At 41.8% G+C, this 27,679-nt stretch overlaps 1 protein-coding gene across 1 annotated transcript in view; it reads left to right on the forward strand.

Moving 5' to 3' along the window:
• The window catches only part of myripb (myosin VIIA and Rab interacting protein b), a 90,219-nt gene that overhangs the window by 33,646 nt on the left and 28,894 nt on the right, over positions 1-27,679 (forward strand). The window contains exon 2 of the mRNA XM_070928352.1: positions 6,533-6,754. Coding sequence (XP_070784453.1) covers positions 6,533-6,754 — 222 coding nt within the window. The remainder of the gene's footprint in view (positions 1-6,532; positions 6,755-27,679) is intronic.

Genomic DNA, 27,679 nt, shown 5'->3' on the forward strand with positions numbered 1-27,679 from the left:
GTAGTCGTGACATTGCAATAAAAGTGAAATCAACTCCACAGCCCCACTGTGTTTGGACTGAGTAACCTGCAGGAGTTAATGGCAGAGTCCTCCAGGTGTCAACCAGGAGAGTTTGGAGGAAGATGACAGGCTGCGGGGATTAAATCTCCATCACTTCAAGTCACTCAGCCCTTGATTTTACTGGTCAGAGAAAATGACCTTGTTTGCTGAATCTCAGCTAAAAACTCTCCACTGTTGTCAGATATATACTTACACTGATTTTCTGGAGTTGGCCGGAACTGCTATTTATCAAATCTCTCTTGGATGAGAGTGCTGTTGCAGTCAATGAAGTTGTACTGTGCAGTCTGAAAGGAATTTTAGCACACATCATCATCTTGCCGTAACTGTAGACTTTTGGGGTAACTTTATCTTCCTTAGCCTGTCATTCAAATGCTTCAGGGCTGCCTAATCGATCAGTGGATTATTCATTTGTCACTTTAAATGTTTTACAGTGATAAATATATCCTTGCAGATGATAGGAATGCCCCCTCTCCACCTACAGGCAATATGATTTCATCTCACCAGCCTCCCCACATCTGCACCTTAATCAACAGCTTGCCGACAATCCCAACACCCGAACGCCAGAAACCCTCTAGCTTGAAATTTATGACCCACGTGCCAGTCTGCCACTGCATTGCAGAGGAGACAGACCATTGAGATTGTCCACAGTGGTTCTCTCTGCTCTCCCTTGGAGCTGGCATTCACGTTGGGTGAACTGGGTAACTCGGCTTCACCCAGTCGGGGTCCAAATGCAAATTTTGCACTTCGATTGATCCAAAATTTGCTCCTGTTCTTACTGCTTTTTTTTTTCCACCCCGGAGGAGATAAGAATTTTTTCCAGCTCTAACAGCACACAGCTTACAAAGATAGAAATGCATGCACACACACACACATAACACACTCTCACAGGCACACACACACAACACAGTGTGTTAATATGTCGCTTCAGGTCAAATGACTGCAGGAAAGGATCCCTAGATACAGACACACACACACACACACACACACACACACACACACACACACACACAGGAACAGGAAAGCAACATCTTCACACTTGAAATTGCCTACTTTCAATTAAAAGCACCTTAAGCACTTGGAAAGCCCTCAATCAATTCACAATTACCAAGTGCATTTAGCTACTGTACACTTGAAAATGCACATCGACCCAGATCAATAGAAACACACACTCAATCTAACACTTGCATCAGCCAGGTGTGCTCCCACATCTCTCTGCTCCATGCCTGTATGATTTACTGGTGTAATGGTGAACAGTAGATGCTGGTGTTGTTGGGTTTCCGCTCCAGCAGGCGGATCAAAGACTCTCAGCTAAATTGTAAATTCACTTTCTCCAAGATCCTCTCCTCGGCTATACCAACACTGGCTTTAACATTACTCCAACATGGCTCCCTCTCTTTTCTCCAGTACACTATCTCCTTTTTTTTTTTTTCATCTTAATTGTAGTGGCTCTACATTCAGAAAGTCATACTGTAAATTGCAAAGTGACATTCTCTGCACCTGGGTATTGTATATTCAGTGTTTATGTGCTGTTATGTCCTCTAGTGTGCATTAATACATATCCCGACATATGTAAAAATCCATGTGCATCATGAAAAGCTTTAACACCACCCTGTGTGCTGTGAAACAGGGTTCAATTTATGCCATTTCAGATTTTAATAGCCCCTCACTATTTGTTCAATAATTACTTCCCATTCCTTATGCATGGAGGTCTCTCCGGGGTTATTTTATGCGTCATGAAACATAAAGGTATACAGTATTATGCCTTAAGAATTAGATGTTGAAGATGCTTAAAAAGTTTAACTGTTCTGATTGTTATTCTGATGCTCATTGCTCATTCTTTTCTTACATATTCAGCTAATTGCATCCCCAGCAATATCTAAATATCTATCTTTTTCCCATAGTCATAATATGGCTACTGATTTCTGTTGTGACGGCCTTGTTTACTTAGTGATGAATATTCTCATGCTCTTTTCTCATCACTTTTTCAGAGATGCTGCCAGTGCTTCAGGAATGGAAATGTTTTCTAATAAATCACCACATACATCATATTGGTGTTGTTTTAGCATTCTTGTAATTTGAGCTTTGTTTTATGGTTGTCTAGTTTAAATAAATTAATTTACTCAGTACCATATGTTACCCCCACCCTCTCTTATGACATTAAATAAATAATTACGTGACCAGGAGATGAATTGGTATCTATAAATACAAACACATTAGCATAACATTACGTATTCTAAACACAATAGTGTTTACTTTGCACCTAAGCTGATTCATCACATTGCTATTGGTCAGCAGTGCATCAGTGTTGAGAGGTGTAACTCTTAAGCACTGCGCTGAGGAGGAGAACAGCTGCTGAGAGGGCGATACATAACCTAAAAAAAATGCAATTGTTTTTGTTTTGTGGCCAGGCTGCCGCTGGACCTCCAAACGCCGTTACCTTGATTACAAATATGGCCATAACATTAATTCAGCTTCACCCGGAAACTTAAGCCTGTCTGTTGGCTGAAAGAGAAATGGGACGTAAGGAGCCGTAGAAATGAGGGGACTCTGAAAAATAACTGTGTTAATAGATCGCTAGCAGAGAGAGCGAGAGCGAGAGAGAGGAGAAGCGGGGCAGACTTTCATGGAAAATGAAAGATGAGAGAGAACCGAGTTAATAGATGTTCAGCACAAATAATATTTGCCAGTAGTGACAGGCTGTCTGAAACACACTGCATCTCGTTAAATCCACATACCATTCTGCTGCCCTGATTTTAAGTTACAAAATGAATTGGTATTCAGCCTTGTGTGCTCTGTTCTCCTCTTAAACCCACTGTACCCTCGACACATTTGCATAATCAATGTAAGACTTTGGTTTCTTGTAAACTTTCAGCATCTAAAGAACTTTGTTGTTGTTCTTAATTTGTCCAGAGCTGCGACGATGGATCAAGCTTGCATAATTAATTGTCTAATGAGCATGTTAGATTCTATGAGGCGGGATGTTAACTCACTGAACAGATTGCAGTGGGCACGTGCATTTCTGATGTTCATAGCTGAATGGCTGCTTTTGTCTGGAGTTAACCTTGCTCTGTGTTCTTGTGAAGCATTTAGCAGATGCAGCAGAGAGCAAATTGGCTTTCATCTGTGGTTAGTCACAAGTTTTTTTCATCGTCTTCACTTTCTCTCTTTGTCCAAACTGCAGAAATGAACGGAGTCCCAATACAGTTCCATTGAAATAACAATTTCCTTGCTTCAAACCTGTAGTCGCTGCCCACAGGAGCAGAGATATCGATTAGGTGTTGAACTGGTCAAATGTAGCTTGTGGGTGACTATAACCGAAACTAGTTCGTTAATCCACAAGAAAATTAATCTGCATTAATCTTTGATAATGAATTAACCGTTTCAGTAATGTTTCATTCTCTGTTTACAGCTTTTACAATGTGATGATTTGCTGCATTTCTTTGGGTCTTGGACTGTTGGTCAGACAAAATATATACACTGCTGCTGGAAAAAGACAGGCACAGCACGGAAGGGAACATGAATAATCATTCATGTATCAGGTTTTTTTTTAACGCCCATTATAGCCTCCTAGAACACATTGTGAAGATGTCACCTTGTTCTCTAGGAGGCTATAATGGGCTTTTTGTGTTTCAAAACAATTCATTGATTTATCCAGAAAATAATTAGCAGATGAATCAATGATGTAAATAACCATTGCGACCTTGAAGTTGACCATTACCAAACTATTATGACAGAATTGAAATGCGTATATTGAACAAGCTGTATTTAATTGAATGACCGACCTTAATGAATTAATAAAAATGTGTGGCTTTGCCTCGACTTGAAGATGAAAGTGTGAATGTTAATGAGTTTAACTTCAATATTAAATGAAATCACTTGACAGGAAAGGTGCCTTAAGCCAACACCGTGTATGTGTGTGTGTGTGTGTGTGTGTGACAGAGGGGGGGGGTCCAAAATCAATTAACTCTGTCTATTTGAATGTTGAACGGTAAGAATTAGTAGCTTAACTATAAGTTAACATTACAACTTTCTGTAACTGAAAAGGGTACTTTGCTAATAAAGAGTGACTCCTGTTATTTATTAGGAGCTAATTGTACCTTACTGGCACCTGGATGACCCACATGTATCTACTGTCATGGCTGCTAGATGAGCACAGGTTTCCGTCTCATTAGCAGAGATGTGAGTTAATGCGAAGGGACGCCAGGCATGACGACCCCCCTCCCCTGTCCTTGGATATATGTGTATATTCGCACACTCATTTAATTAAACGGCCGGAGCTAGCCGCCATAACTGAGCTGTTCATTAAACCCATATCACAGACACAGAGAGGCAAAATGAAACCTGATCTTAATCAGAACTGAAGGAAATGATTTCCAGACTGCTTCTTCCAGTTATTGAGATCTATAAATGTCTGCTGCGTATATTTGGTGTACTCTGTTTTGGGGTGTGTATGTTTTGTTAACCAGATGCTACAGCTCAGACAGGAAGAGTCTCTTTCATGCTGCTTGGAGGTTTCTTTAAATTGTTTTAATTCGATTGGGGGCTGACATTTCCCAGCAGCTGTGACCTTGCATGTGTATGCAGAATACAAAACCTCCCTTTGATCAGTATCTACAGGATACATGTGCCTACCACTGCCCTTCAACACCCCCAACCCCACCCCACCCCCCCTGCCGCCGATTCTCATATGACACTGTATATGAAATGGTTTGTTCATCTTGTTAATATGCGGCTTCTAATGATGCATATGAAAAGCAATCAGTGAGGCAGCAGAGGCTCCGCTTGAGGAGCAGCGTTAATAACTTAGGGAAGTGGGAGATTGCAATGCCCCCACTGACACACGTACACATATTACACACAGGAAATCCACAATATGCTGCCTTCAGCACTCAGTTTTGCTATACACTTAATTCTTCCACGTTTGACTTGGTGGCTTCGTTGAGGTCGGGGTGCCTCTTTTGGGTGTTTTTTGTTTGTGATTGATGTGTGTTTCACATGTGTTCAGACACATGGATTGTTTTCTTGGTATAAAGGATGTTTTTGTTTTCTATATTTTGCACATATCTGTTAGCATATACTGAACATGGCATCTGCTTTGTACAGTAGTTGTGTGTGTGTGTGCAGGATCAGTGAGAGCAGTGTACGCTGTAACCTGGCTGCGTGTAGTGTATAGAAGAGCAGCTTAAATAATTTACTCACCACCCATCTGAGCTGAACCCACTTTCACACCTTGCCAGCAGCAGCAGCAGCTCTATCTCTGCATCTCGGCCTCCATTCACGCCTAATGACAACTGACGGATGATAGGGTAAACATGGTTAAACGTGTTACTTAAGCCCCCCCTCCTCATTGTGTATTATTATCTTAAATATAATTGACACAAGTGCAATATATACTCATGATAAAATGTTTATGATATGAATGTAAAACATTACATAATTTATTGTAGCCTCTGCCTATGGTGCATTGCTCAGTCAGCACAAATCCTACAGAGGAAAAACCCATGTACATAATTTATGTGAGCAGTCGAGTACAGGCCTCGGATAGCGAGGCTGCTTTGCTGGTTAAAACACTGATTAACAACTTATATTATCCAGTCTCTCTTTTCTTTTTATCAGTCGTTGAATATCAACATTTACTTGGTAACTTTAATGTTCTGTAATGAGCAAAATATCAGTGAATTAGTTGCAGCTGTTGCAATGCCAATATCAGCTGTGGCTTTGGATTTCCTTTTATTTTCAAACAAGCTTTGGTCAAGTATTTCAGTCTATAATCCTAATAGTTCATTAGTCTGAACAATTCTCTGCGGCGTTAAGATTAGCGAGACTGTGCTGCTCTTTATTGCTCCTTCACTGCTGTAGTTTGAAACTGTAATTTTTTGGACTGAAGCCCAAACAGTTCTCCAGTCTGACTGTGGAGGCTTTTTTCATTAATGCTGTGTGCTGAACATCACCAGCAAGGGAACCTTCAACTCTGCACTATTTATGCCAATTTCCTATCATCATCCTCATGCTCGTAGTGCTGTCCACGCCTTAATTAACAAAGATACGATGCTTTTTATTTTTGTTTGAGGATGCAGAAGACGTGCATGCCCTGCTCCCCTCAGCTGTGTTTTGACTGATGTGGGCAAACAAGGCATGACAGGTCCTCCCAAATTGAAATGTCAGCCATCACGTTAATTCCTCAGAATCAGTGTAAGACAGAGAGAGGGGGGGGGAGAGGGGGGAGAAACGGGGAGTGGGGAAGTGTTTTCACCAAACCCATGACCCCTTCTGCCCTCCCCCCTTTTAATTTTTAATTTACCACAGCATCTCCAATTATTCTGCATCGCCGTCTTTCTCCGTTTTCACGTTCTACCTCTGGACCAGATTCTCACCACCCTCTCGCTCTCTCTCTTCCCCCTCCCCCTCCTGTCCTCTCTCTCTCTCTCTCTCTCTCTCTCTCTCTCTCTCTCTCTCTCTCTCTCGATTTCAGTGAGATGAAACAGGAGCTGGCGGAGGAAGGCAGCAGATGCTCCATCCTCTCCAAGCAGCACCGCTTCAACGAGCACTGCTGTATCCGCTGCTGCGCGCCCTTCACCTTCCTGCTCAACCCCAAGCGCCAGTGCCTGGACTGCCAGTACAACGTCTGCAAGACCTGCTGCACCTACAACAAGAGGGACAAAGCCTGGCTCTGCTCTGCATGCCAGAAGGGCAGGTTAGTGTTTTCACACACATTCACATACACACCGGCGACAGAGACGCGAGAGATGTAGAGTAATGACAGAAGGATGAATGGGGACGAGGGATACAAGAGGAGCTGTGCATTGTAAATTGGAGAACACTGAAGTTGAGGGGAAACTGGGATGGAGTTAAATGAATAGCGGGCATTTATGGAGGAAAAAGAAGGGATTAAGAGAGGAGGAGTGTTGATGGAATATGGGCACTGAAGGAGACAGATGTGTGAGGGGAAAAAGTGAATGAATGAGAGGGAACGCAGGACTTTGATGGAGTCAGCGCTGCAAGGATGGGTGTTTTTAGGATTTTGTTTGGTTTATGTTTTGGACTCTTATATTAATATCCAATGGAAAATAATTGCTTTCAGCTTTAGTTTCCCTGCCTTGTTAACATTCCTGGGAGAAAATGAGGGAGAAGACGGGGCCATCAAGGCAGACGGTAGTGGAAGGGGGGGGTAGAAGAGGGAAGGAAATTGAGGGAAATGTGTGTGGTGAGGTGAAAAGAAAATATATACACTGCTGCTGGAAAAAGATATAGACACAGCAGGGAAGGGAAGATGAATAATCATTCATGTATCAGGGTTTTTTTTTCAACAATTTCTTGTGAGAAATCTTTGTTGTTTTTTTGTTTCCATCTGCTTGTTTTGAATCCCCAAATATCATCCCTGCTCACAAACTAGAAATCAGGGTTTCAGAGAGAAGAAGAGAGCGAACATTTATGATTTAGAGAGCAAGAGAAAACCATCTGAGGAGCAGAAGAGGCAGGGGAACACGCTACAGCTGGTTGTATTTGAATTTGTTACAGAATGTGTGTGTGTGTGTGTGTGTGGCTGTTAACGTTGTTTATACATGCATGTCTGTCTGTCCAAAGCCTTGGGAGTTGTTCTAGTGCCCGACTCACCATTGAATGATTATTAAGCTCTATCAGTCTGGGCAGCAAGGGTGGGGTATTAGAAATACTATAACGCTGGAGTGTGTGAGTCAGTCTCTGTGATGTATTCACAGCAAAATCAGTTGTGAGCTGGGGATATTAGATAAGCGAATATGCATCATATGTACACATATGACTGTAATGTGTCTTCTTAAGGGTCCATATGTGGCATTGCCATTAATGTCTTCCTAAAAACACAGGTCTTTGGGTGTGATTTAGTACCTTTGTTGTGATATTTAGAGTGCAATGTTTCAAAGAAGATAGCAAAAAGACAGAGATGCAGGTGTGTCGGTGGAGCATTTTGAATCTTCTGCCTGTGTGTTAAGGGTGGGGGTGGACAAGATTGCAGAGCATGACAAAGCTGTCCAAAAATGTGTTGCCCCTCCACTTGGCCTTATTTCTTCCCCTCATTCCCGCAGCTCCGTCTCTTTTTGTCTTCCATTGATTTTTGCTGGATGGTGTATTGAGTTAGACCCGCTGCCCCGAGCGCTGGTGTATGAGACAGGAGGGTGGAGGAGTGGGAGCAGGAGAGACAGCGAGGAGGAGGAGGAGGAGGAGGAGGAGGAGGAGGGAAAGGGATGATGGCAGTCAAAAGAGGTGGCAAGGTTTGCATCGATCACGTCTTCCCCCACACTCTCCTCTCTCAGCGTGTGTCTCTGCCTGGGGCTCAGTAATATTCTCATTAGGGGTTTAGACTGAGTCACAGATGGGCCTGATGTCACAACATTGCCGTCTACCAGCTACATATAAATACAGCACTTTTCATTAGCGCATTAAAAGGGCTTAAATCTGGTTTTAACATGAATTACTCCCTCTCCGGGTGGAGTCGTGTCATTTGGAACAGTGATTTACAGCTTGCACAAGTGTCGAGCTTGAGGCTGGAGAAGCCCGAAACATTATTTTGGAAATAGCTATTAGTCCACCGTTGGCGTGGATGATTGCAAAGAAAAGGCATTGATTTGATGCTAAATAGACTGTAACTGTTTGGAAATAACTACAGCGAGAAGGGATGCTTTCTAAAAGAAGAGGAGCTGTTGTGCAGTAAATACAATGCTAATTAAGTTTTTTTGTTCTTGTCATTTGCATGTTATTTCCAATGATTTCAAGAGAGAGAATATGTGAAATGAAATACAGAGTCAGTCTAAGTCAAGTTGAAAAAAAAAGCATTACATTCATTCATAAATCAACTTATCAGGATCTTCTCCTGAATGTCAGCGTTTTTTGGGCTCTTTTTGAACCATCTCTGAGGGAATTCTGCTGAAGCGAAATGCAAAATCAAATCGCAAAGGGAACAGACCGCCAAATGGTCTCACTCGCATGCACCGGCTGTCCATCAACATTCACAGTGACGTGGCCATGCTGCTCGCAAGTGCGATCCGTCTAGGGAAAGCAGATTTGTAATCATCACACACATGGACACACTTGGAAGCTAAAGTCACCCACTCGCACATGGCTGCACATAACAATCTATGCATGTACATCCAGGCAGACACATGCCTGCAAGCAAACAGACATGTGAGCATGTGATGCATTGATTATGTAGGTTAATTACATTCATGAGCAGCTGTAGTTGAGATGTACACGTCATTGATTGGTTGAATGTTTCAGTTTTTGTCAACTGATATGTTTGTTGATGGCAGATGGTATATAAAAGAGAAAATACTTGAATCAGCAGCTTCGTCATAACACCTTCTTAACACACACACACACACACACACACACACACACACACATGCTCATACACATGCATCAAACACAGCTTTGCCTCCTGAGCGAGTGGGACAAGCATGACCACTTGCAGTCTGGTGGAATTAACAGCATCCTCAGCGCACACACACACACATACCCACCACACATCAATGGTTCGAGGAGAGAAGTCGAAACGTTTTTTGTGGAAACTGAAAAGTAAATTTTTCTTGTTTTGGCTCCACACCCAAAGCAGTGCGGGAGAATGTTAAAGGGGAGAGCAGGAGACGAAGAGAGATGAAGGTCAGGAGCGAGAGGAAGACGGGGAGGGCAATAGGAGGAAAGAGATTAAGAGAGGGGATGACAGAGGTGGAAAGTGCTTGTCCCAATCATCTAAGAGGGGGAATGCCATTAAATACTCTTTTTGTTTTGACTCACACATTGAATTGTTCCTCTTGCTGTTTTATAGTCTTTTCCCTTCTCTACCTTTTTAATTTTTTGGTCCTGTCCTTTTTTATATCCTAACACTCCCTCTCTCTGTCACGTCCCTCTGTCTACCTGATGAAGCCTCATTTGCCACATTTACATTTGAGCTGCTGCACCTCTCTGTGCAGAATCTTCTTAATCTGCAGAAATGGAGCGCTCTTAGCCTCTCTATACAGTCCTCAGGCCATAGGAATGTATATGTATATGTACCTATATATGCAGCGTGTGTGTATGTGCGCGCAGTGCAGAAATAGCAATACACTAAAGTGACAAACTGTTCTTACCACTTTATGGCTTTCATAATCTCATCCTAAAGCATGACTGCGAGGAGATTATAGCATCTGCTGTAGACCTATACTGTACTGTACATATGTACACACACAACCACACACACAAACAAACAGGAGAGGCTTACACATAAGCACATGAACACTGTATACCCAAGTGCGCCCACAAGCACACACACCCTTACTGGACATTTTAATTCAACTGAATTACCTTTTACCATTAAATTCCTTTTAGAATATTTTAATCAGGGGGACTTAATTCTCCATGCATGGAAGCACATCATTGTACTGTGGATAAGTGTGTGCATTGCAAACAGTCTGTGAATACACGCGCAAACACACAGCCGCACACACCTCTCTGTCTACATACACACACATGTACACACACACTGCTGCAGTTATAGTGCGACATTAGTAGTCTTTTAGATGTCAGTCTCAGCGAGCTCTGGCGCTGTCATGGTGGTGTAACCACATAGCTGACAGACAGCTGCACACACACACACACACACACACACACACACACACACACACACACGCTGGTTCTTTGAGATGGGACCGAGCAGAAACTGATTGGCTCGAGGGCCTCAGGACACAAGCTAACAAGCACGTACAAACGCTCTCTAGCCGTACTAGTAGCTTTGTGCTGTAATAGTTTATTCATGCACACACTCACATTTACAGATATCACATGCACATCACATCCATTTATTGCTACAATAGTAACAGGTCTTGCTGTTTGTTTTCAGCTGTAAGGGGAAGTGAATGGATGGTTTTTACTATATCAACCCAAACTGTAGTAGTTCAGTAAGTGATGATCCAGGTGCTGATCAACATCAGGTGTAAATTCTGCCTTTTTTATGGCCAAGAAATTCCCCCTTTCGATATAACAAAGTGTGCATCAGCAGCTATGGAATGTCTGTCTTTTCTCAGTACTACGTCTTCATTTAACTGATTAAAATTGTAGATGTTTTATTTGAATGAATGAATCTTCTTGTGGCTTCATGCTGCTGTTTTGTTGTTGTCCACAAAATGTAATATTGAAATCCTTTTGAGCTTTTAAGAAAATTAGATCCTCTAACTCTTTCATTGATTTTCTTAAACAGGCTGAGAATCCTTTTTGGCATGCTATAACAGGCTTAGGAGTTATGTACAATCACATTTGCTTGTTAAAACACAGTATTGAGAGGCAGGAAATTAACTCTATTTTGTTTCTATGACCCTTCACCCGTCTGTCTGCTTCTTTTCGCCTGCCTCCATATTAAGATCCCCATACAAAAGTGCACATGAATATTTGAACATTTCAAAATGATCCCACAACAATAGAAGTCGATGTGTTTCTATAAAGACACCAGTGCTATAAACTCCATGAACTCTCTCTTGCTGCTGCCAGACAAGCACCTGCGGCTAGGAGAGGCAGAGAGTCACAGTGTGATCTTTTTCTGTCCTCCTTGCGGGGGTATTTTTATCGGTAAGCAAGACAAGTCTTAGACAGGAGGGGTCTGCCCTACAGCACCGAGCTGCAGATGAAATGTGTACACACCGCCACCGCCGTCTCGGCTTTAATAAGGCATTTACATGTCTGTGTCGGTTTGCTTCTTCCTGCTTGATTGCTCTGTGTTTTTGTCAGGTTTTTTAGCAGCTGGATGGACGATGGATTGCAGGACTTATTCTTATGCGTTTTTCCAATAAAGAGCCAAAACAGCAAGCTGCAAGCCACGGTAGATGAAGAATAGAAGCCATTCGTCACGCTGTGGCACTATCAATTTGCAGTGTGGAACTTTTAAACCACACAAGACAACATTAGTGGGAAAGAAAGTTGATGTGTGCAGCCATATTTCATGCTGCAGTCACCAGATACCTACATGTAAACGTGCTCAGGATTTATAAAGAGCTATTTCATTCCAATCAGCACACAAAATTGACTCAATCGGGTGTCTGAACATTCCTGTACTTAGTACCCAGGAAGCTTTTTCATAAATTGAAATGGTTTGAAGAACGCAGAGTGCAGCTGAACCAACTTGCAAACCCCTCATCTCTATGAGCTGCAGGCACAGGAAGGGAGAGCCACTAATCACCCTCTCTCCTTCCATCTCCGCGGCCTTGTCTCGTGTCCAACCCAGCTGACACAGGAGCAACCAGTCGATCGTAACTCTTGGTGGTGATTTGCACTTTAAACCCAGTCGGGCACGACAGCAGGCGCACACACACGGAGAATCTCCTAGTGGTCTTGCCTTTGCTTTGATTTAAATACCATGGTGTCATTAATTGATACATAGCCTAAATCAGAAAGCGTGCTTTAATTTTACTGATGTAATTTGCGCATTTCCTTTTAAAACTAATTACTGCTGAGTTTTCAGGCTTGAAGCAATCTCAATGTGTGCGCAGTACCTATCTGTGTGTGTCTATACTGTGCTGTGTGTCTGTGTGTCCTCTATGAGTGTGTGTGTGTGGATTCCTACTTTGTAACTGCTGCCCATTGTGTGACCCCTTGTGTCCCATGCAAGCACTTTTCTCTGTAGGGGTTGAGGTTTGAAAGCAGGTGATAAATCACTGCTATACAGGTAAACCTGTGAGTACACACACATACTGTACAGACACACACACAAAAAGAATCTTGAACGCTCCCTCTTGTGGGTGTGTTAATTTCTGTCAGTTGTGTGAATGCTGTTGTGTGTTATTTTGCACATATTGCTCTGAGTCATTAATGCCTCTCTGACTTCACTGGTCGGCCTCCCAGGCTTCCTCCGTTTGTGTAGTGTGTGTGTGTGTGTGTGTGTGTGTGTGTAGGTGGGTGTGACTGAATCAGTTACACCTCGTCCAGTTGTGAACCCAGTTAACAGTGAAGCAGCACAGTCTGCAGTTCTTATAACATCTACCTGCAGGTTTGTTCATTTCCTGATTGAGGGAATGTGCTTCATGTGAACGGGGTCATTTGTGGCTCACAGTGCTCACACAGCAGGTGATTGGAAATCTCATGATTCCTAAATCGGTTTATGCAGTAAGTTGGCTGGTGGATCACAACAGAAGCTTGTTGACCCTTGTTTTTATTGTGGGTTAGTGGGATTGGTGACAAAAACTGTTTGCCACAGAGTGGAGCAAGACGCAGGTGACACCCAAAAACACTTGCTTGCTTGTACAGCTTATAAAAACCCAGTAATGCTGCTTTATAGTTGTGTGTTACATTCAAGGGTCAAAATCTCATTTTGCTTTGAGCCTAATTCCCTTCTAGATGGGTAGTGTTAGTGAGTTCCAGAGAGTTTAGAAAGTTACTATTTCTGCTAAAAAAATCAGTATCAATATCCTTGGTTTTTGTTTTGACTTGTGTACTTATTTGTAGTAGTTTTTATTTAATTCTTGTTTCTAAGCGATATTGTCTGTATTGGTCATTTGATTGGTGCAATATCTGTGTGGGTGGACTCTAAAAATTGTTTGTAATAACATATCAACTGCCAGTTAACCAGCTGGGGGGCTGCCCTCTTTTAAAAAATTGAAAAACAGGCATATTAGCTGCAGAATCATTATAGTTTATATTTCCTTACACCAAAAATGAGAAGAATTCAAATTTCAGTTTGATTTTAATGCAGCAAAACAAGCCAAATATATTCTCCAAGAAGGTTCAAACTTTACAAAGACTTTAGGGATTTATTTGCAGCTACTGTTTGATCCAGCGCCGGGGCTTTGCTGCTGGTGAAGAACTTAAGTCAGTTATGTTTCGATCATGGCATCATGACTTTTAATCCATCTACAAGCATTTACAAAGGACAGTAAGCACTGCACACTGATTTACTCAAATAGAAATTTTAATGTCTGTATTGAGTCTCTATTCCCTGAAACCTCCCCTCCCCACGCTGTTGGCTCTGGACTTCAGCGGCTGGTTCTGCAGATGTGATCTATGAAAAACATCTCCAGCGTGGGAGGCGCCCCACAGTGCAGCCAGCCGTGTCTCATATCCTGGTAGGCTGGCAGGAGAGGATGTGAGCTGCGTGATTGGCAGATGAAGTATCTGCTTTCCGATTTAAGAATTAAGTTTGATGTCTTTCACTAAACTTTAAGATCGCTGTTGCTTTTTTGTCCTCCTCCTCTGTATATTTTCTCTGTATGAATTTGGCCTGAAATGATAGAAACCTCTCTTAAGATGCTGGATGAATAGTAATCTTTCCTCCCCTCCTCTAACTTCACCCCTCACTTATTTTCTCACTCTCTCGCGCCTTCATCCCTCCCTCAGGCAGATCATGCCGTCTGATCTCCTGCCACAGTGAACTCTCTGTAGCATAGAAGAAGTAAGATATTGGCACCGCAGGATTTTCATACTCAATGCACATTCCTCGCCTGTCAACCCAAGAGCTCCCTTTAATGAAATGAATTTTTTTTCCAATATCCTAGTATTTCCATTTATACTGTTAATAATTATAATAGTTGTATTTATAGAGCACTGTAGAGCACATTATATGTATGTATATATTGGATATATGCTAAAGACACACAGCAAGTTTCCAACATGTCTGTTTACTTCAAGGGTCTCTGGAGAGTTTTAACTCATCTGCAAATATACTGATCATGTGTCTTTAGAAACTGCATTTTAAGTTAAGTTCAGTGCTGCTGTGTTTTCATTCAACTCATCAGTTCAGGTCAAAGGACTACACGTCAGAAGAACTCATGTTTATATTTTCAAGTGGTCTCTAGATATTTTAAGTTGACTTAACTTGACATTAATGAAACTTATTACGGGCTCCTGCTGTCCTCCACCGTGTTGGTCCAACGATGCTAAATTTCATCTTACCTCCTCTACGACTGTATTGTATGTATTGTACATGAGTGTAATGAACTGGTGGTAAAGCGAGTGATTAATAATTACATGCAGTAGCATATCAGAAAAGAAATTATAACATGCAAATTACGAACTACTTTTAAACACATCACTAAAAATGTGCATTTTATTTAGGCCTTTTCAACAGAGTCCAAATTTCCTCTTCTCAGATTCACATTTCCCTTTTTGTTATCAAGCAGTAGCTAGCTACTTGCACTAGCAAACGCAACAGTTAGCTTGTTGTATCAGCCCTGAAGGACTGTTAAGCTCAGCTCTGTTGCAGCCTCGGGCCTCGCTGCCTCAGCTGTGCAGGCAGGACCCACAGCGGGACTACGGTGGCGTTTGTTAGCTACTGACTACCAGGTCAGTATCAGTGGTACCAGAATAATTACAGACTTTTCTAAATGTAAATAAGAATACAATTTGGCTGTAAGTCTTTAAATCAAAGAGAGGCGTCTTTAGATGTGAAGAAGGTGAAGACAAATGGAACAGAGATGGAAAAGATGGGAATACACACATTTAAAAGTCGTTTGCACTTTTATTTTATGAAAAAGCTAAAAATGTCAATTTTATTTTAATATTTATAGGCAGAATAATTAAATTAATGTAGTAATTGACAATAAGCATTTTAAAACTTGCCTAAGAATAGTTTATATATAGTCAACTGCTTAATCAATTAAGTATCAATTTCTTTTTTTAACCAAAAACTATATTCAGATTATGTGACTATATATTACAGTGAACACTTTCTTTGAAAAGACCTAAGACGGCAGGCTGGTACTCACCAGAAGTCTTTGAAGCATACGCACTTGCATGCTGAGAAATATAATACACACAGCTCACACACATGCACTTTGTGGACTTAATGCTCTGGGAAATAGAGCCAGTGTAAATGAATAACAATTAGCAGAATATGCTAATGTGAGTATCCCACTTTCCCTATACTGCTGGAGTTCTGAAGGACTTCAGATGGTGTGTATGTACACACCCTTACTGCTCTCTCTCTCTCTCTCTCTCTCTCTCTCTCTCTCTCTGTGCTGCATATCAATGGCTGTGCATCGCTCCAGGCCTCTGTCTCATTGCACCCCCTCTGCCATTTTTCAGCACTTTAAATGAGGCTTAGCCGGCGCTTCGCTGCAGAGCTGACTGCACTCCGCTCACCTTGTTTAGTCATGATTTCCCACCTGAGCGAGGAGTGTTGTTTGATCTCATTTGTTTAAAATCATCTGATGTTATTAAGTCCATACCTGCTGGGCTTCTGGGACTAGCAGGTTGGTGCTGGCCGGCTCCCTGTATGCTTGTCTGCTCAACCCCTGTGGTCAGCTCTGAGAGTGCAGTCTGGAAATTCCTTGCATGTTCTTCTTGCCTTAGTCCTGCTATATTTTATAAATAATGGTGTATTTCTGGCATTTGTTGTGGCAATTTAGATAAGACAGTGATTTTTTTCAGTTAATTAGTTAACTTTAATTAATCAGTATATTCATAAATGCTTCACAAAACCATCTGTTTGGTGGAGTAAGTACAGAAAGAATACAGAGACAAGTTTGCCATAATTGGAGACTCTCCATACGTACAGTCATAAGTCAAGCAGAAGCCCTGGATCAGTTTCACAGTAACAAATAAACAGGAGGCAGGCTTCCACAACTCTTCCGCCATTTTTGCTGTGGACCTGTTTCTGCTACAGAGGACGATAACATGCAGAAAGTTATGGCTTTAACTTGCTTTACAAAACTTGTGTGCATTTATCAAAGAATATCTATTAATTAATAATAATAATATTAATATTAATAATAAATATTGACAGCTCTATATTTTAGCTGTTGGCAGTTGAAATACCACAGGACATCTTGCAGCAGGTAGCTGCTATACTGCTGAAACACAGAGTGGCCCAATGCAACCAAAACAACTGGAAAACAATAGGGATCGCTCTCCCTCCCTCCCTCCCTCCCTCCCTCCCTCGCTCGCTCTGTCTCTGTCTTTTGGGCTATTTGTTCAGAGCAGCAGCAGGGGAACTCGGGTGATGCTGTCTGATTCAAACGGGATCAAAGCAGCCGTTCATATCAGGGCTGCCAATGGGAGAGAAATCAAAGCGGCAGGCATACACACATGCACACATATCCAGTTGACGCACACATATCCAGCTGACACACACACATACACAAAGTGAGATGCACTGTGTGTACATCCTGCATGAGAGCTCACAAATACACAAACAGACACATATTACACACAAATGCTCGGGAGGTCACAGCATAGAGCCAAGACATTTTGTGCGTGTACATGTATATGTGTGTGTTTGTCTTATTCTCCAGTTTGTATCTTCTGTGTGTCGGGAATGAGTGTTGTTTCATGTGATGGTCTGATGGTCTGAATAGACCACTAACTGACCCACTGACTCTGGCTGCTTTCAGTCTTTTCTCATTTCATAAAAATGTAATTTGAAGACATAACATTTGACTGTGCTATCTTACAGTGCGTATTTCTCATTATTTTTGCCATTTTATAAACTAAACAATTAAAACAAATGCTAATCCTAATTGAGGGATTAATTAAGGAATGTAGATTATTGCTGCGCCTTGTTAATGCAGTGTGGCAGGTTTTGTTGGTTGAGCATGGGACAGAGGAAAGTTGTTGTTTGCAACTGCGACAGTATTTGTCTTATAAGTCCACATGAGCTGGACACATGTGCATGACAGAACAAATAACATATCAAACTAACTATTCACTGGTGTGTGAGTGTGTGTGCCATTTGTGTCAAGTGTATTTGCTCTCACCTGCAGAGGTGAGCTGCGGAAGCCCTGCAGGTTCTGTAGTGGCTGCCTGAGTTGCAGATTCATGCATTTTGAATGAAAGTCTCTCGATATATCTTCCGGTCCCTCTCTCTTTCTGTCTCTCTCTCACTCTCACTCTTTTACTCATACTGTCTGTCGCTCTCTCATTCTGTATCCCTCTCTCACTCTCTCTCTGAGGCACTGAATCTTTTCCACTCTGCGATCATTTTTTACGCCACTAAACAGCCGCAGGACGCACGTCTCCACACTCTGTTTCTGTTTACTTCAACACTTTCTGAAGCGTACACATCTCAGGCAAATTGGTTTCAGCAAACACTTTTCCCAGCCAGAGTGAGTGAGTGAGTTTGATATCCTCTGAACCTGCCTCCCTTCTCTTCCTCAGTCTGCACTGATGGTAAATATCAGATTGCCTGCCTACCTGCCGGAGGACACACACTGACGTAATGGCTTCCACCTGGTGTCACTGCCTCAAATACCTGCTGGCAGATAAACAAGACATATCTCTGCTCTCTACAAACACACACACACCCTCTCTCAGACACGCACGGATGTAACACAACATGTAGGACAAAGTAACAGCTGCAAAAAAGCTTATTCAAACATCAACAGAATGAAACAAACACAAAGACACAAGGGGACAAACAAGAAAGGGAAGGAAGAAATGAGGCTGATTGTAGGCTAAACACGTATTTGGGTGAGCTCGTCATGCACACTAATCCCTTTCCTCACCACCTCCACATGCCACAACGCACACAGAGCACAGAGCCTCCATCTTGCATCGGCTGTAGTTTAGTCTCATGGTATAGAGGAGACGGCTGTCCCCCCTTCAAGGTTCATTTAACTAAACCTAGCATTTACATTCCTCACCATGGGTTGTTGCTTGCCTATCCTCACAATTAGCTTTCAACCATTTAGATTTACATTTTCTACATTTATGTGATGTTTTCTTTCAGTAAGAAGTTACATAAATAAACATGAACCAAGCAGACAGACAACTTACACGGCCAGCTAGTTTGATTATCTTATTTTGTCTCTTGTTTAAAGGTGCCCTGTGGAGCTTTCTTGTAAACAAACAAAAGTTACATTTACATTCAGTGCTACTCAATAAAACGCATTATTTTCACCCTTGAGGTCTAACAAAGGTGTTGAGTGCATCTCCTTCCTCATAAAATATCTGCAAATCCAATTTTTTAAAAATACATTACATGCAGTATCATTTACATCCATGTTTACCAGCTTGCAGTCTTCTTCTTCCCCCCTTTGGCTGGTGCATTGTAGGATATCTTGGTGTGTTACCGCCACCTGTTGATCAGTAGAGTAGTGTGGCAGGAATGACCGTGTCACTTGTTTACGCACTTGCATGTGCGTCCTCACGATACAAACAAAATGGAGACCCACTCATAGAAAAGTAGCTCCACAACCCACTAGAGGTGCACAGGGAAATGTTACTCTCCAATATGAGTACAAACCCACAGAGGAAACACACATATATTAATTTAGTACAGCACACGGTTAAATATTAAAGACAGACAGACAGAGATTTAATGCATGCCTTGGTATAAGAGCACAGTAATTTGTCTCTAATGCACAAAGAAAAATTAAACCACAAAACACTGTGAATGAGCCCATTTGAAGTTGTTGAGGAGATTCTTTTCATGACAGATTAGTCTATAAAAATACTAAGCATATATAGCTGTGGGGCAAAAGAGGTAAAAGAAAAAAAAAACACCCTTGTATAACAATACTATCCTATCCTTGTGCACTCGTGAACATTATAGAAAAGGCAGCAGAATTATATAATGAAAGATGCAATTGATGAGAAAATCTATTAGGCATTTAATGAGAAACTAGGGCAAGTGTCCCTTGTGCTGACGACGGTCATTAATTAAGGCTTCAACGGAAAAATAAGTTTTAAAATCCATCAGTTATGCAGCCTATGAGAGAACATAAAACTCTTCCTCCTTTGTGTATCACTTTTGCTGCTTCCTCTCGTGCCTCAGGTGCCAAATATCGCACATTGTGTGTCTTTTTGTAATAGTCCTATGATGTCTGAATAAAGTCATTATGAACATTAAGCCACTACTTTAACAGATGAAGCCAGCAATGTGTTTGTATTCCATGTCTGAAAACCAGCAGCTTGCAGCGTAGCTGCATGTCTGTCCATACATTGGAGTATCACCTTGATGTCTGCACTGATCACACTCAGAGGTCATTGATAATGATCAAAACAATTTCTACTGAGAGGCAGAGAGAGAAGGTGTGTGTACGCCCCCGCCTTCCACCCTCCACCTCTCCACCTCTCTTGCTTCATGGCTTCAATTACTCAGTGTGACGGCATTAGCATGAATAATGCAGTGGTCCCCTGCCCTGGCCTGGAGTACGATGTACACCTGTTTGTGCACACTGACATGAGAGAGAGAGCAAAGGTTCTTATGAAAGTCCAGCTGGAATAAGAACAGCAGCAATGCAGAAGCTGAAACAGCAATGTGTTAAACTCTGCTCATCCAAATGAGTTGAATCAATGAACTCAACATTCCCCTCAATATGTAGCTGTCATTATTATCCAGCATTTCTGTGTTTAATACTGTGTGCAGCTGAGCTTTTTTTGCCCTGGGATGTTTTTGCTTCAGGCTCCTCTGATGCTGTTGAGGGATGTTTTATCCTAATGAGGCTTACGTGGGTAATTAAAAGGGCTAGATAAAATGTACCGTAGATTAAGAAATTATAATCCAACTGCATGCTGAAATAGTTTCAAGGCCAAAATGTGTCCACTCACACTGTGGTGCATTTTTTCCAGGTTGGTAGTGTGATCAGCAAGTCACGCAGGGTAGGGTTGACTGTCACAGGTGCCATCGGTTGATGAATGGTGCTGCATTTCATCTATATGGCATCCATCTCCACATGCAATCTGTTATCCTCGCTCTTACTTCACACCATCACCCTTCTGCAATATGCAGTCTGTTCATATGATCTCTAGCCTGATAATACGGCATCCATCTGCGCATGACCACACTGTTACAGTCTGACCACCATCATTTACATCAAACATGAACACCATCCCTTTGAATATTTAGTTTTTCAGATTTTAAAGCTAATATGAACTGTCCTAGAACCCATTCAACAGAGGAATCCCAGAAACGCACCATTATTGACCTCAATCATTTGATACATTTGTCTCCTGAATATCACAATTTATTTGATAATCTGTTACGCTCTACTGTTTTAAGAAACTCTTTGTTACTGTGAACATTTTCTCCAACTAATATAAGATAGAGATCAGGTTCTGATGGGATATAAAGACTGAGAGATATGCATGAAGTGCAGAGACGGATGGATGCAAAAGGCAGTAAAGTCCAAGCTCGAAAAACAAAGGCCAACAGTGGCTATTAATGGTATTTCAGACCAAAGTAAAAGGCTGAGGGAGATTTCTCATCTTCTGTTCCCCTCTCAATCCCTCCATCTGTCTCTGTCACCACAAAATCAGTGATGGCAAAGAGAAAAACACCACGCTGTAAATGGGAAAGGACGGATGAGTAAGAGAGAGGAGATAAACGTGTGTGTGTGTGTGCTTGCATCTGGTGTGTGTGTGTGTGTGTGTGTGTGTGTGTGTGTGTGTGTGTGTGTGTGTGTGTGTGTGTGTGTGTGTGTGTGTGTGTGTGTGTGTGTGTGTGTTTTGTTTGTGATCTGTGTGCCGCGCATCAATGATTCATCGTCATCCGTCTCCCACGCCCTGTCTGCCAGACTGGGTCGGGAGATGGTTGTTTGCTCTGTACCAGTGTGTCATATGAGAGCTCAAGGTACGATCACGTTTGCCTCCGACCATGAAACTGCCCACTCTCAGCACCAAAAAAGGATGCGATGTCACAGGTCCGATTGAGGTAAAAAAAAAAATATTGAGCAGAGTGATGAAAATTCTGTAAACATTTAGTGAGAGTGACACAGCAATTTGTAGTCGTGTCTAGTGTAATTTACAGGGTGATGACACACCACAGGAATAATTCCCGCTTCATTTTCAAACCCAGTATACACAACACTGTTTCTTTTGGTCGACTACGCACATTTGCAAGTTGAATAATGGTACGCTTTGACCTGCGAGTCAGCTGGATCTAGAACTGAAAAAATGAAACACGTCTTTGAATTTCACAGTCGCATGAGCTTCAATTAAAGAGCGATACCAGTGAGTCCACGCCTTTATACTCCATGGCAGGGGACAAGGACATGATCCCTCACTGGCTTCCCAACACCTGAACACAGCCAATTGAAAGGGTGGAGTTACTCCAAAGAATAGTGTTCCCTCATGGTACCCATTAAAAATGCAGCGTCTTTCTCTAACTGAGCATGGCCAACACGTGTATTAAATGCGACAAAACTAACACTAATATACAGTACTATTAAGGCTTTTGCTAGCTTTTGGATATGTACTTGAGCTAATGGTTGGTTGATACGGCATCATGCAATCTGCACTTCAGTCCATCTGCGCAATCCACCACTCTTTCAATCACAGATCTATGCTTCACTTACTTTATGTTGGATCCAAATATGTACTTATAATGAAGACGAAGCAGAGAGAAGATTGTGTTAAATTTCCAGCTGTTGTTTTTCTCCACTCCACAAAATAATAATATATGCTTTCAATGCACATGTACTTGTAAACACAACATATTTGCATTGTAAACACGAATTTGCAGGGGGGGGGGGGCGGGGGGACATCCATTCAGACAGCAGATATGCAGTGAGATTGAGAACAAGAAGGAATACAAAGACAGGAGTTATGAGTAGAGTCTGCTGTTCCAGCGGCAATTTTTGTTTCTTGGTTGGTGTTGTGTGACTAACTTGATGGGAACTGCTCCCAGGATGAGGGCAGCCAGAGGCTTGTTTGGGAAGTGGGCCATTCATTGGTTTTCTAATCGGTGGGAGTGCAGTGAAATGGCTAACTTTATTGGCCTGTTTTTTGGTTGCCTTTCCTCCAATGAAATGCAGTGAACAGAGTGGAGGATGTGGCCCTCAGGTCACTGAAACACAGGAATCACTTCAATAGGAAAATACTTACAGACGCAAACACATGCTCATAGACAAACCACACTCTTAAATGTAATATAAGGTTTGTTGGGACTATTTAAATGCCTTTAATCTTTATCAGAGAAAAACAGAGGTGTTCTTTCGGCAATGCCATTCATAATATCTGTGAAATGTCCTTGTAAGATCGAGCCAGACATGCTGGTGTTCGTGATCAGATTTCTGGATATGGATGTTAAAGCCATGTGTATCTGACTGAGTCTTTATTCCCCATTTGTGTTTGGATTGCAGTGTTTTAGTCTTTAACAGGCAACAATCGGCATTTAAAAACATTACAAATACTCAGAGTTAATCTGATTTCTCTTCAACTAAACATAAAGCTCTGCTTATGTTATAAATGATACTGGTGCATTAATGGGAAATGTCTTTAAAGCCAAGGACGTGTGCTCTGTCTGCAGCATAAACGCAACCTGAAACCTTCCTAATCTGTAATTTGCCATCGTGCAAACAGGAAACGAGTCGAACTTTTGCATTTCCATTAAAGTCGGCCTTCCTGTGGTCATAGAGTGGGTCATTGCTTTAGACAGGTACCTACCACAAGTGTCAAACCTTGATATCTGGAGCTGTTCTTTAACTCTCTGTGAAACACTTCCCATATATTATGTTCCTCTTTGGCGAAGAAACCTCTTTCACAACTTCCTGGTTTATCAGGCACACACACACACACACACACACACACACACACACACACAACTGCAGCCAAAGACAGTCTCCCAGCTTCCCCTACTTTTCCATTGAAGATCGATTCACGTGGATTACATAGACTGCTGCTGTGGTTTGAAAAGGGACTTCTAAAAATAGATCCCATGGAACAAATGCCCCCATATGCCATGGACTCCACGATGCCAATAAAGCAATGACCTTTTTTTCTTAACCTGCTCATTGTGTCCGTCGTTCCCCCCTTTGTGTGTATTTCCCTTTCCCTGTTTGCTTCTGCCCTCTCTTCCCCCTCTGTTGCTCCTGTCTTCATTCTCTAACAGGTGACAGCAGTATATGTAGCCTGGTGTTGTCAGGCTGTTTCCCTCTGCTCCCTAACAGGCTGTTAAGACTGACACGTCAGTACATTGGGCTCTGGCAGCTTCAGTATGCTATTCCCCCATTGTCCTGGTTGTCCTTTTCTCATTGTCTGGGGTTTGAATCAGGTTAATGACCTTTACCCAATGCCTTCCTCCCTCATTCTCCACTGACTGCCTTTACATTTTATATAGTGTACCTATATACACCTTACCATTTACTGTGATCGTACCTTATATGATTACATGCGAGATAAACTTGATTGATTATAGCTGATATTATTATGCTGCTGAGGTTACAAATACTGGCTGTTGGTAACTTGTGAAAGAGCCTTTCTGCAGGATGCATGGTTGTTGATTGATACATTGGCAGTTAGGAGGACTGATCCTTTGATTACAGGACAATCTCAATGACAACATAGCCACTTTTAAGTAACCCTACCACCCTGTATGTGGTGCAATAGAGAAAAAAATAAATCTTTTTAAAAAAGCTTTCTTGAGCACTCATTGTGTAATCTCTAAAATCCTGTTATTTCAGTGGATTTTCATTTCCTGGCCGAGGTGTTTGATGACATTAAGAGGATAAAACCAGGGTTCCCACTCCGACAGTGACCTAAAAAAGCCTACGAAAAGCCAGCTATGCCACCTTATTGAGATTTAATTACCATCATGGGCTTTGTAGTTCCCTCAAAGGACATTTAACAAATTAATTTTGTTTACAGACATTTGCCTCTTTCAGCCTCTAATCATATCACGATTTTGGCTCCACATAATTGCTCAGATAAAGGCTGCAAGGAGCTGCAGCTTTCATTATTATCACAGAATAGCCAGATGGAGAAAGACTTGCATGGTGGAAAGCGTAACCGCAGTCTATTCTGTCACTAGATTTCCCACATTGCTGGGCTGCTGCAGAGCTCTGCCTCTCCGCATGCTCCCCTTAAAATCCCATGTGGTGCTCTGGTTGTGCAGAAGCAGGGGCTGAGGCTGAGAGCAGATTATCTCACTTTTCCCATATGTTCTATACAGTAAAGCCACACAGAAGTAAATATACTGCAGCCTGTGATAACCTGTGTTTGTGCAGCTTTGCCATTTCATTGGGAGAATGTTTTGGCCTCTGTGGAGTGACCTATATCTGATATCATTTTGTACAGACCTCCATCCTGAAATGTCCCACATGTGTGCAGCTGAACCACAACAAATGATGTGACATCTGGCCAGCTGTTATCAAAGCCAAATTGTGGTCCATGCCCTCACCTATTTTACTCAAATGCTGGATTATACTACTGTGTGAATGTTCTAGTTTTGTTTGAATTCAGTCATTCAGTGACAGTAAAAACAACACAAATTGTAGTCTCTGGTAATTCAGACTGCAGGCACTTGAACACAGATATGATGTGTATCAGATAATGAAAAGGTTAACGTTAAAAAAACAGACCAAATTCCTTGAAAAAAATGAGTTAAAATACTTTCAGCTTTAAAATGCATTATGGACGAGTCTGTTATCAGGAACTGATAGTAAGCATTACACAGGATGGCCAATCTGAGTAGCGTCCTTAGATTCTAATTAGCTGACTCTCAAAGACTTACTTTTGGACATGATAGGACAAAATGCTTCACAAAAATGAACTGAAGTGAGGTGGGGTTCATTAAAAAGCTGCTCTGAAGTGAGATGATAATAGACTATAGTATTACAGTACAGTGATACAGGTACAGTTTTAATACTCTTCTTACATTCATCTTCTGATCTACATCGGAGAAAGTGCGATCTATTGCTGTGTCAGGATGTACTGGTACCAGTATATCAGGTGTCAGATGTTAGGTTGATAACCTAAAAGAGGATGTGGTATTGAAGAAATTCCTAAAGAGTTTTATGTAACATTTCAGAAACATTTCTGCCTCGTCCACACAGACAATATTAGATGTCTCTAATGGAGAACTGACGATTTAGCTGTCATGTTTGTTTTTAAACAAAGGGTAAGGGTCATGGTCTAATCCTACTTTTCATTAACTGATATAGAATCAGTATTGGCAGTGTATAAGTGGCATAATGAAGGTCTGACAGTTAAACTCTTAAAAATCAGGACTACTGCTTTAGGAAACCATGTGAGAAGTTGGTAATTCACTTTTTCGGCCCTCTATCTATGCTCTGTCTGAGAGGACTTTGTCCCATTATAACTAATTTCCAGTCTTCCGTACCGTGCCACGGGCTCTCCCAGCTGCCGACACATTCATTTGTAACACCCCGAATGGTGAAGCTGTGTGATAAAAAGGAAGAAGAGGAGGAGGAAGAAACAGAGGAGAAGACAGAGAGAGGGGGGGGGGGGGGGTTGACAGCTTTAGGATCTGGAGAGAAAGAGCTAGCAGGAGGAAGAGATGGCAGAGTGAATTGCCTAGATTTAGACTTTTAAAAGACACAGGTAAGTGAAGTGAATGTAGCGGCGCACCCTGCTGTGAACCTGCAGTAGCTGTCTAGGTTAAATGCTGCAGTATACCAGACGCACAATCAAAATTGTGCAGGTTTAAACTGCTGTGGAACTCACGCTGCATGCAAATGTGTCTCCAGTCATAGGGGCCTGTTCATTTAATGACCCTCTGCACTGCATGGGGGAGCCTGCCAACCGCTGTGTTATATATAAAACGGAAACAGATGCTTAGTGATTTCTATAGATCTTGCTCGCATGGTCATACACTGTAAGGGCACACATCCTCTCTCAACATAAGAAGCCTTGTCTCAAATGAATTGATCTAAATTGTTTTGGTTGCAGCCCGGCCGTTTTGCTTGTATTTGAACAGAGTTTGGCTTTTGCAGACGATATTTCCAGCTGAGGTGTGTGTTTTAGACTGAGTGCGCCAGTGTGTCCAGCAGGAGCACAAACATGTAAAAGGGAAAAAAAGGAGGAAGTCTGTGATAATGATAGAGGCGACAAGAGAAGGTAGAGTGAAATTAAGAAGAGAAAAGAGAAAGAATGCGTGAACATCTCTAAACACCTTATTATACAGGATGAGCTCTGTTTATATTCCTCTTCCTACCCATTTGAATGTCAATCACGGAAGTACTTGCAGGTGATCAACATTCTAGCTGCTTCCTGGAAATGTTGTTTACAGAACCACTGCTGTGAGCGAGTTGTTTTCCTGCCTGCTGCAAACCAGATGCAGTTTTAAATCATACCGACAGGTTAGTACAGCTGTGCCCTGAAAATCTCATAGTCTAGGCTTTTTAGCAATTGACCCACGACCTTGTCCTTTTGTCCTTCGGCCTGTTCTGCCAACACTGAATATATTTTAAAAGAGTGTTTTAGTGCTGTGGTGTAGCAACACAGACGGCATAGCGCAGAGAGAAACAATACCTAAAACGTGCAGACATTTTCGCAGCACATGACAACCTACATACGCCTTAAGTATATAAATACATGTAATCTCTAAAATGAGTTAGCACTAAGAACTGAACATCCAAGTGTCCTTGCTGGTAAAGATATCTATATGCATATTCACTCATACAATCTCTGTTTTTCTCTCTGAGAGAGAAACATTTCTTGGTCCTTTTTTTTCACAATTTTTTCTCGTACTTCTCCCTCTTGAACAAATCTGCTCTGACGTGTACAAATACACATCCGCAGAGGCGGCAAGAGATGTGGATGAAAGGCCATTAATTCTTGTTTGGAGTTAGATTTTCTCCTTGTCCTCATAACAGAAATTAATCAATATTAATATCCCTCCCCTGTTGTGCTCTACATTTTTTGAATGGGCCCGTCTTCAGCTGAGGACATATTTGGGTTGCAGTTTACATATTTGTGTAACAGATCAGGGACAGCAAGGCAGAATAGAGAT

The sequence above is a fragment of the Enoplosus armatus genome, chromosome 21, assembly GCF_043641665.1.
Source record: "Enoplosus armatus isolate fEnoArm2 chromosome 21, fEnoArm2.hap1, whole genome shotgun sequence".
NCBI classification, from domain to species: Eukaryota; Metazoa; Chordata; class Actinopteri; order Centrarchiformes; family Enoplosidae; genus Enoplosus; species Enoplosus armatus.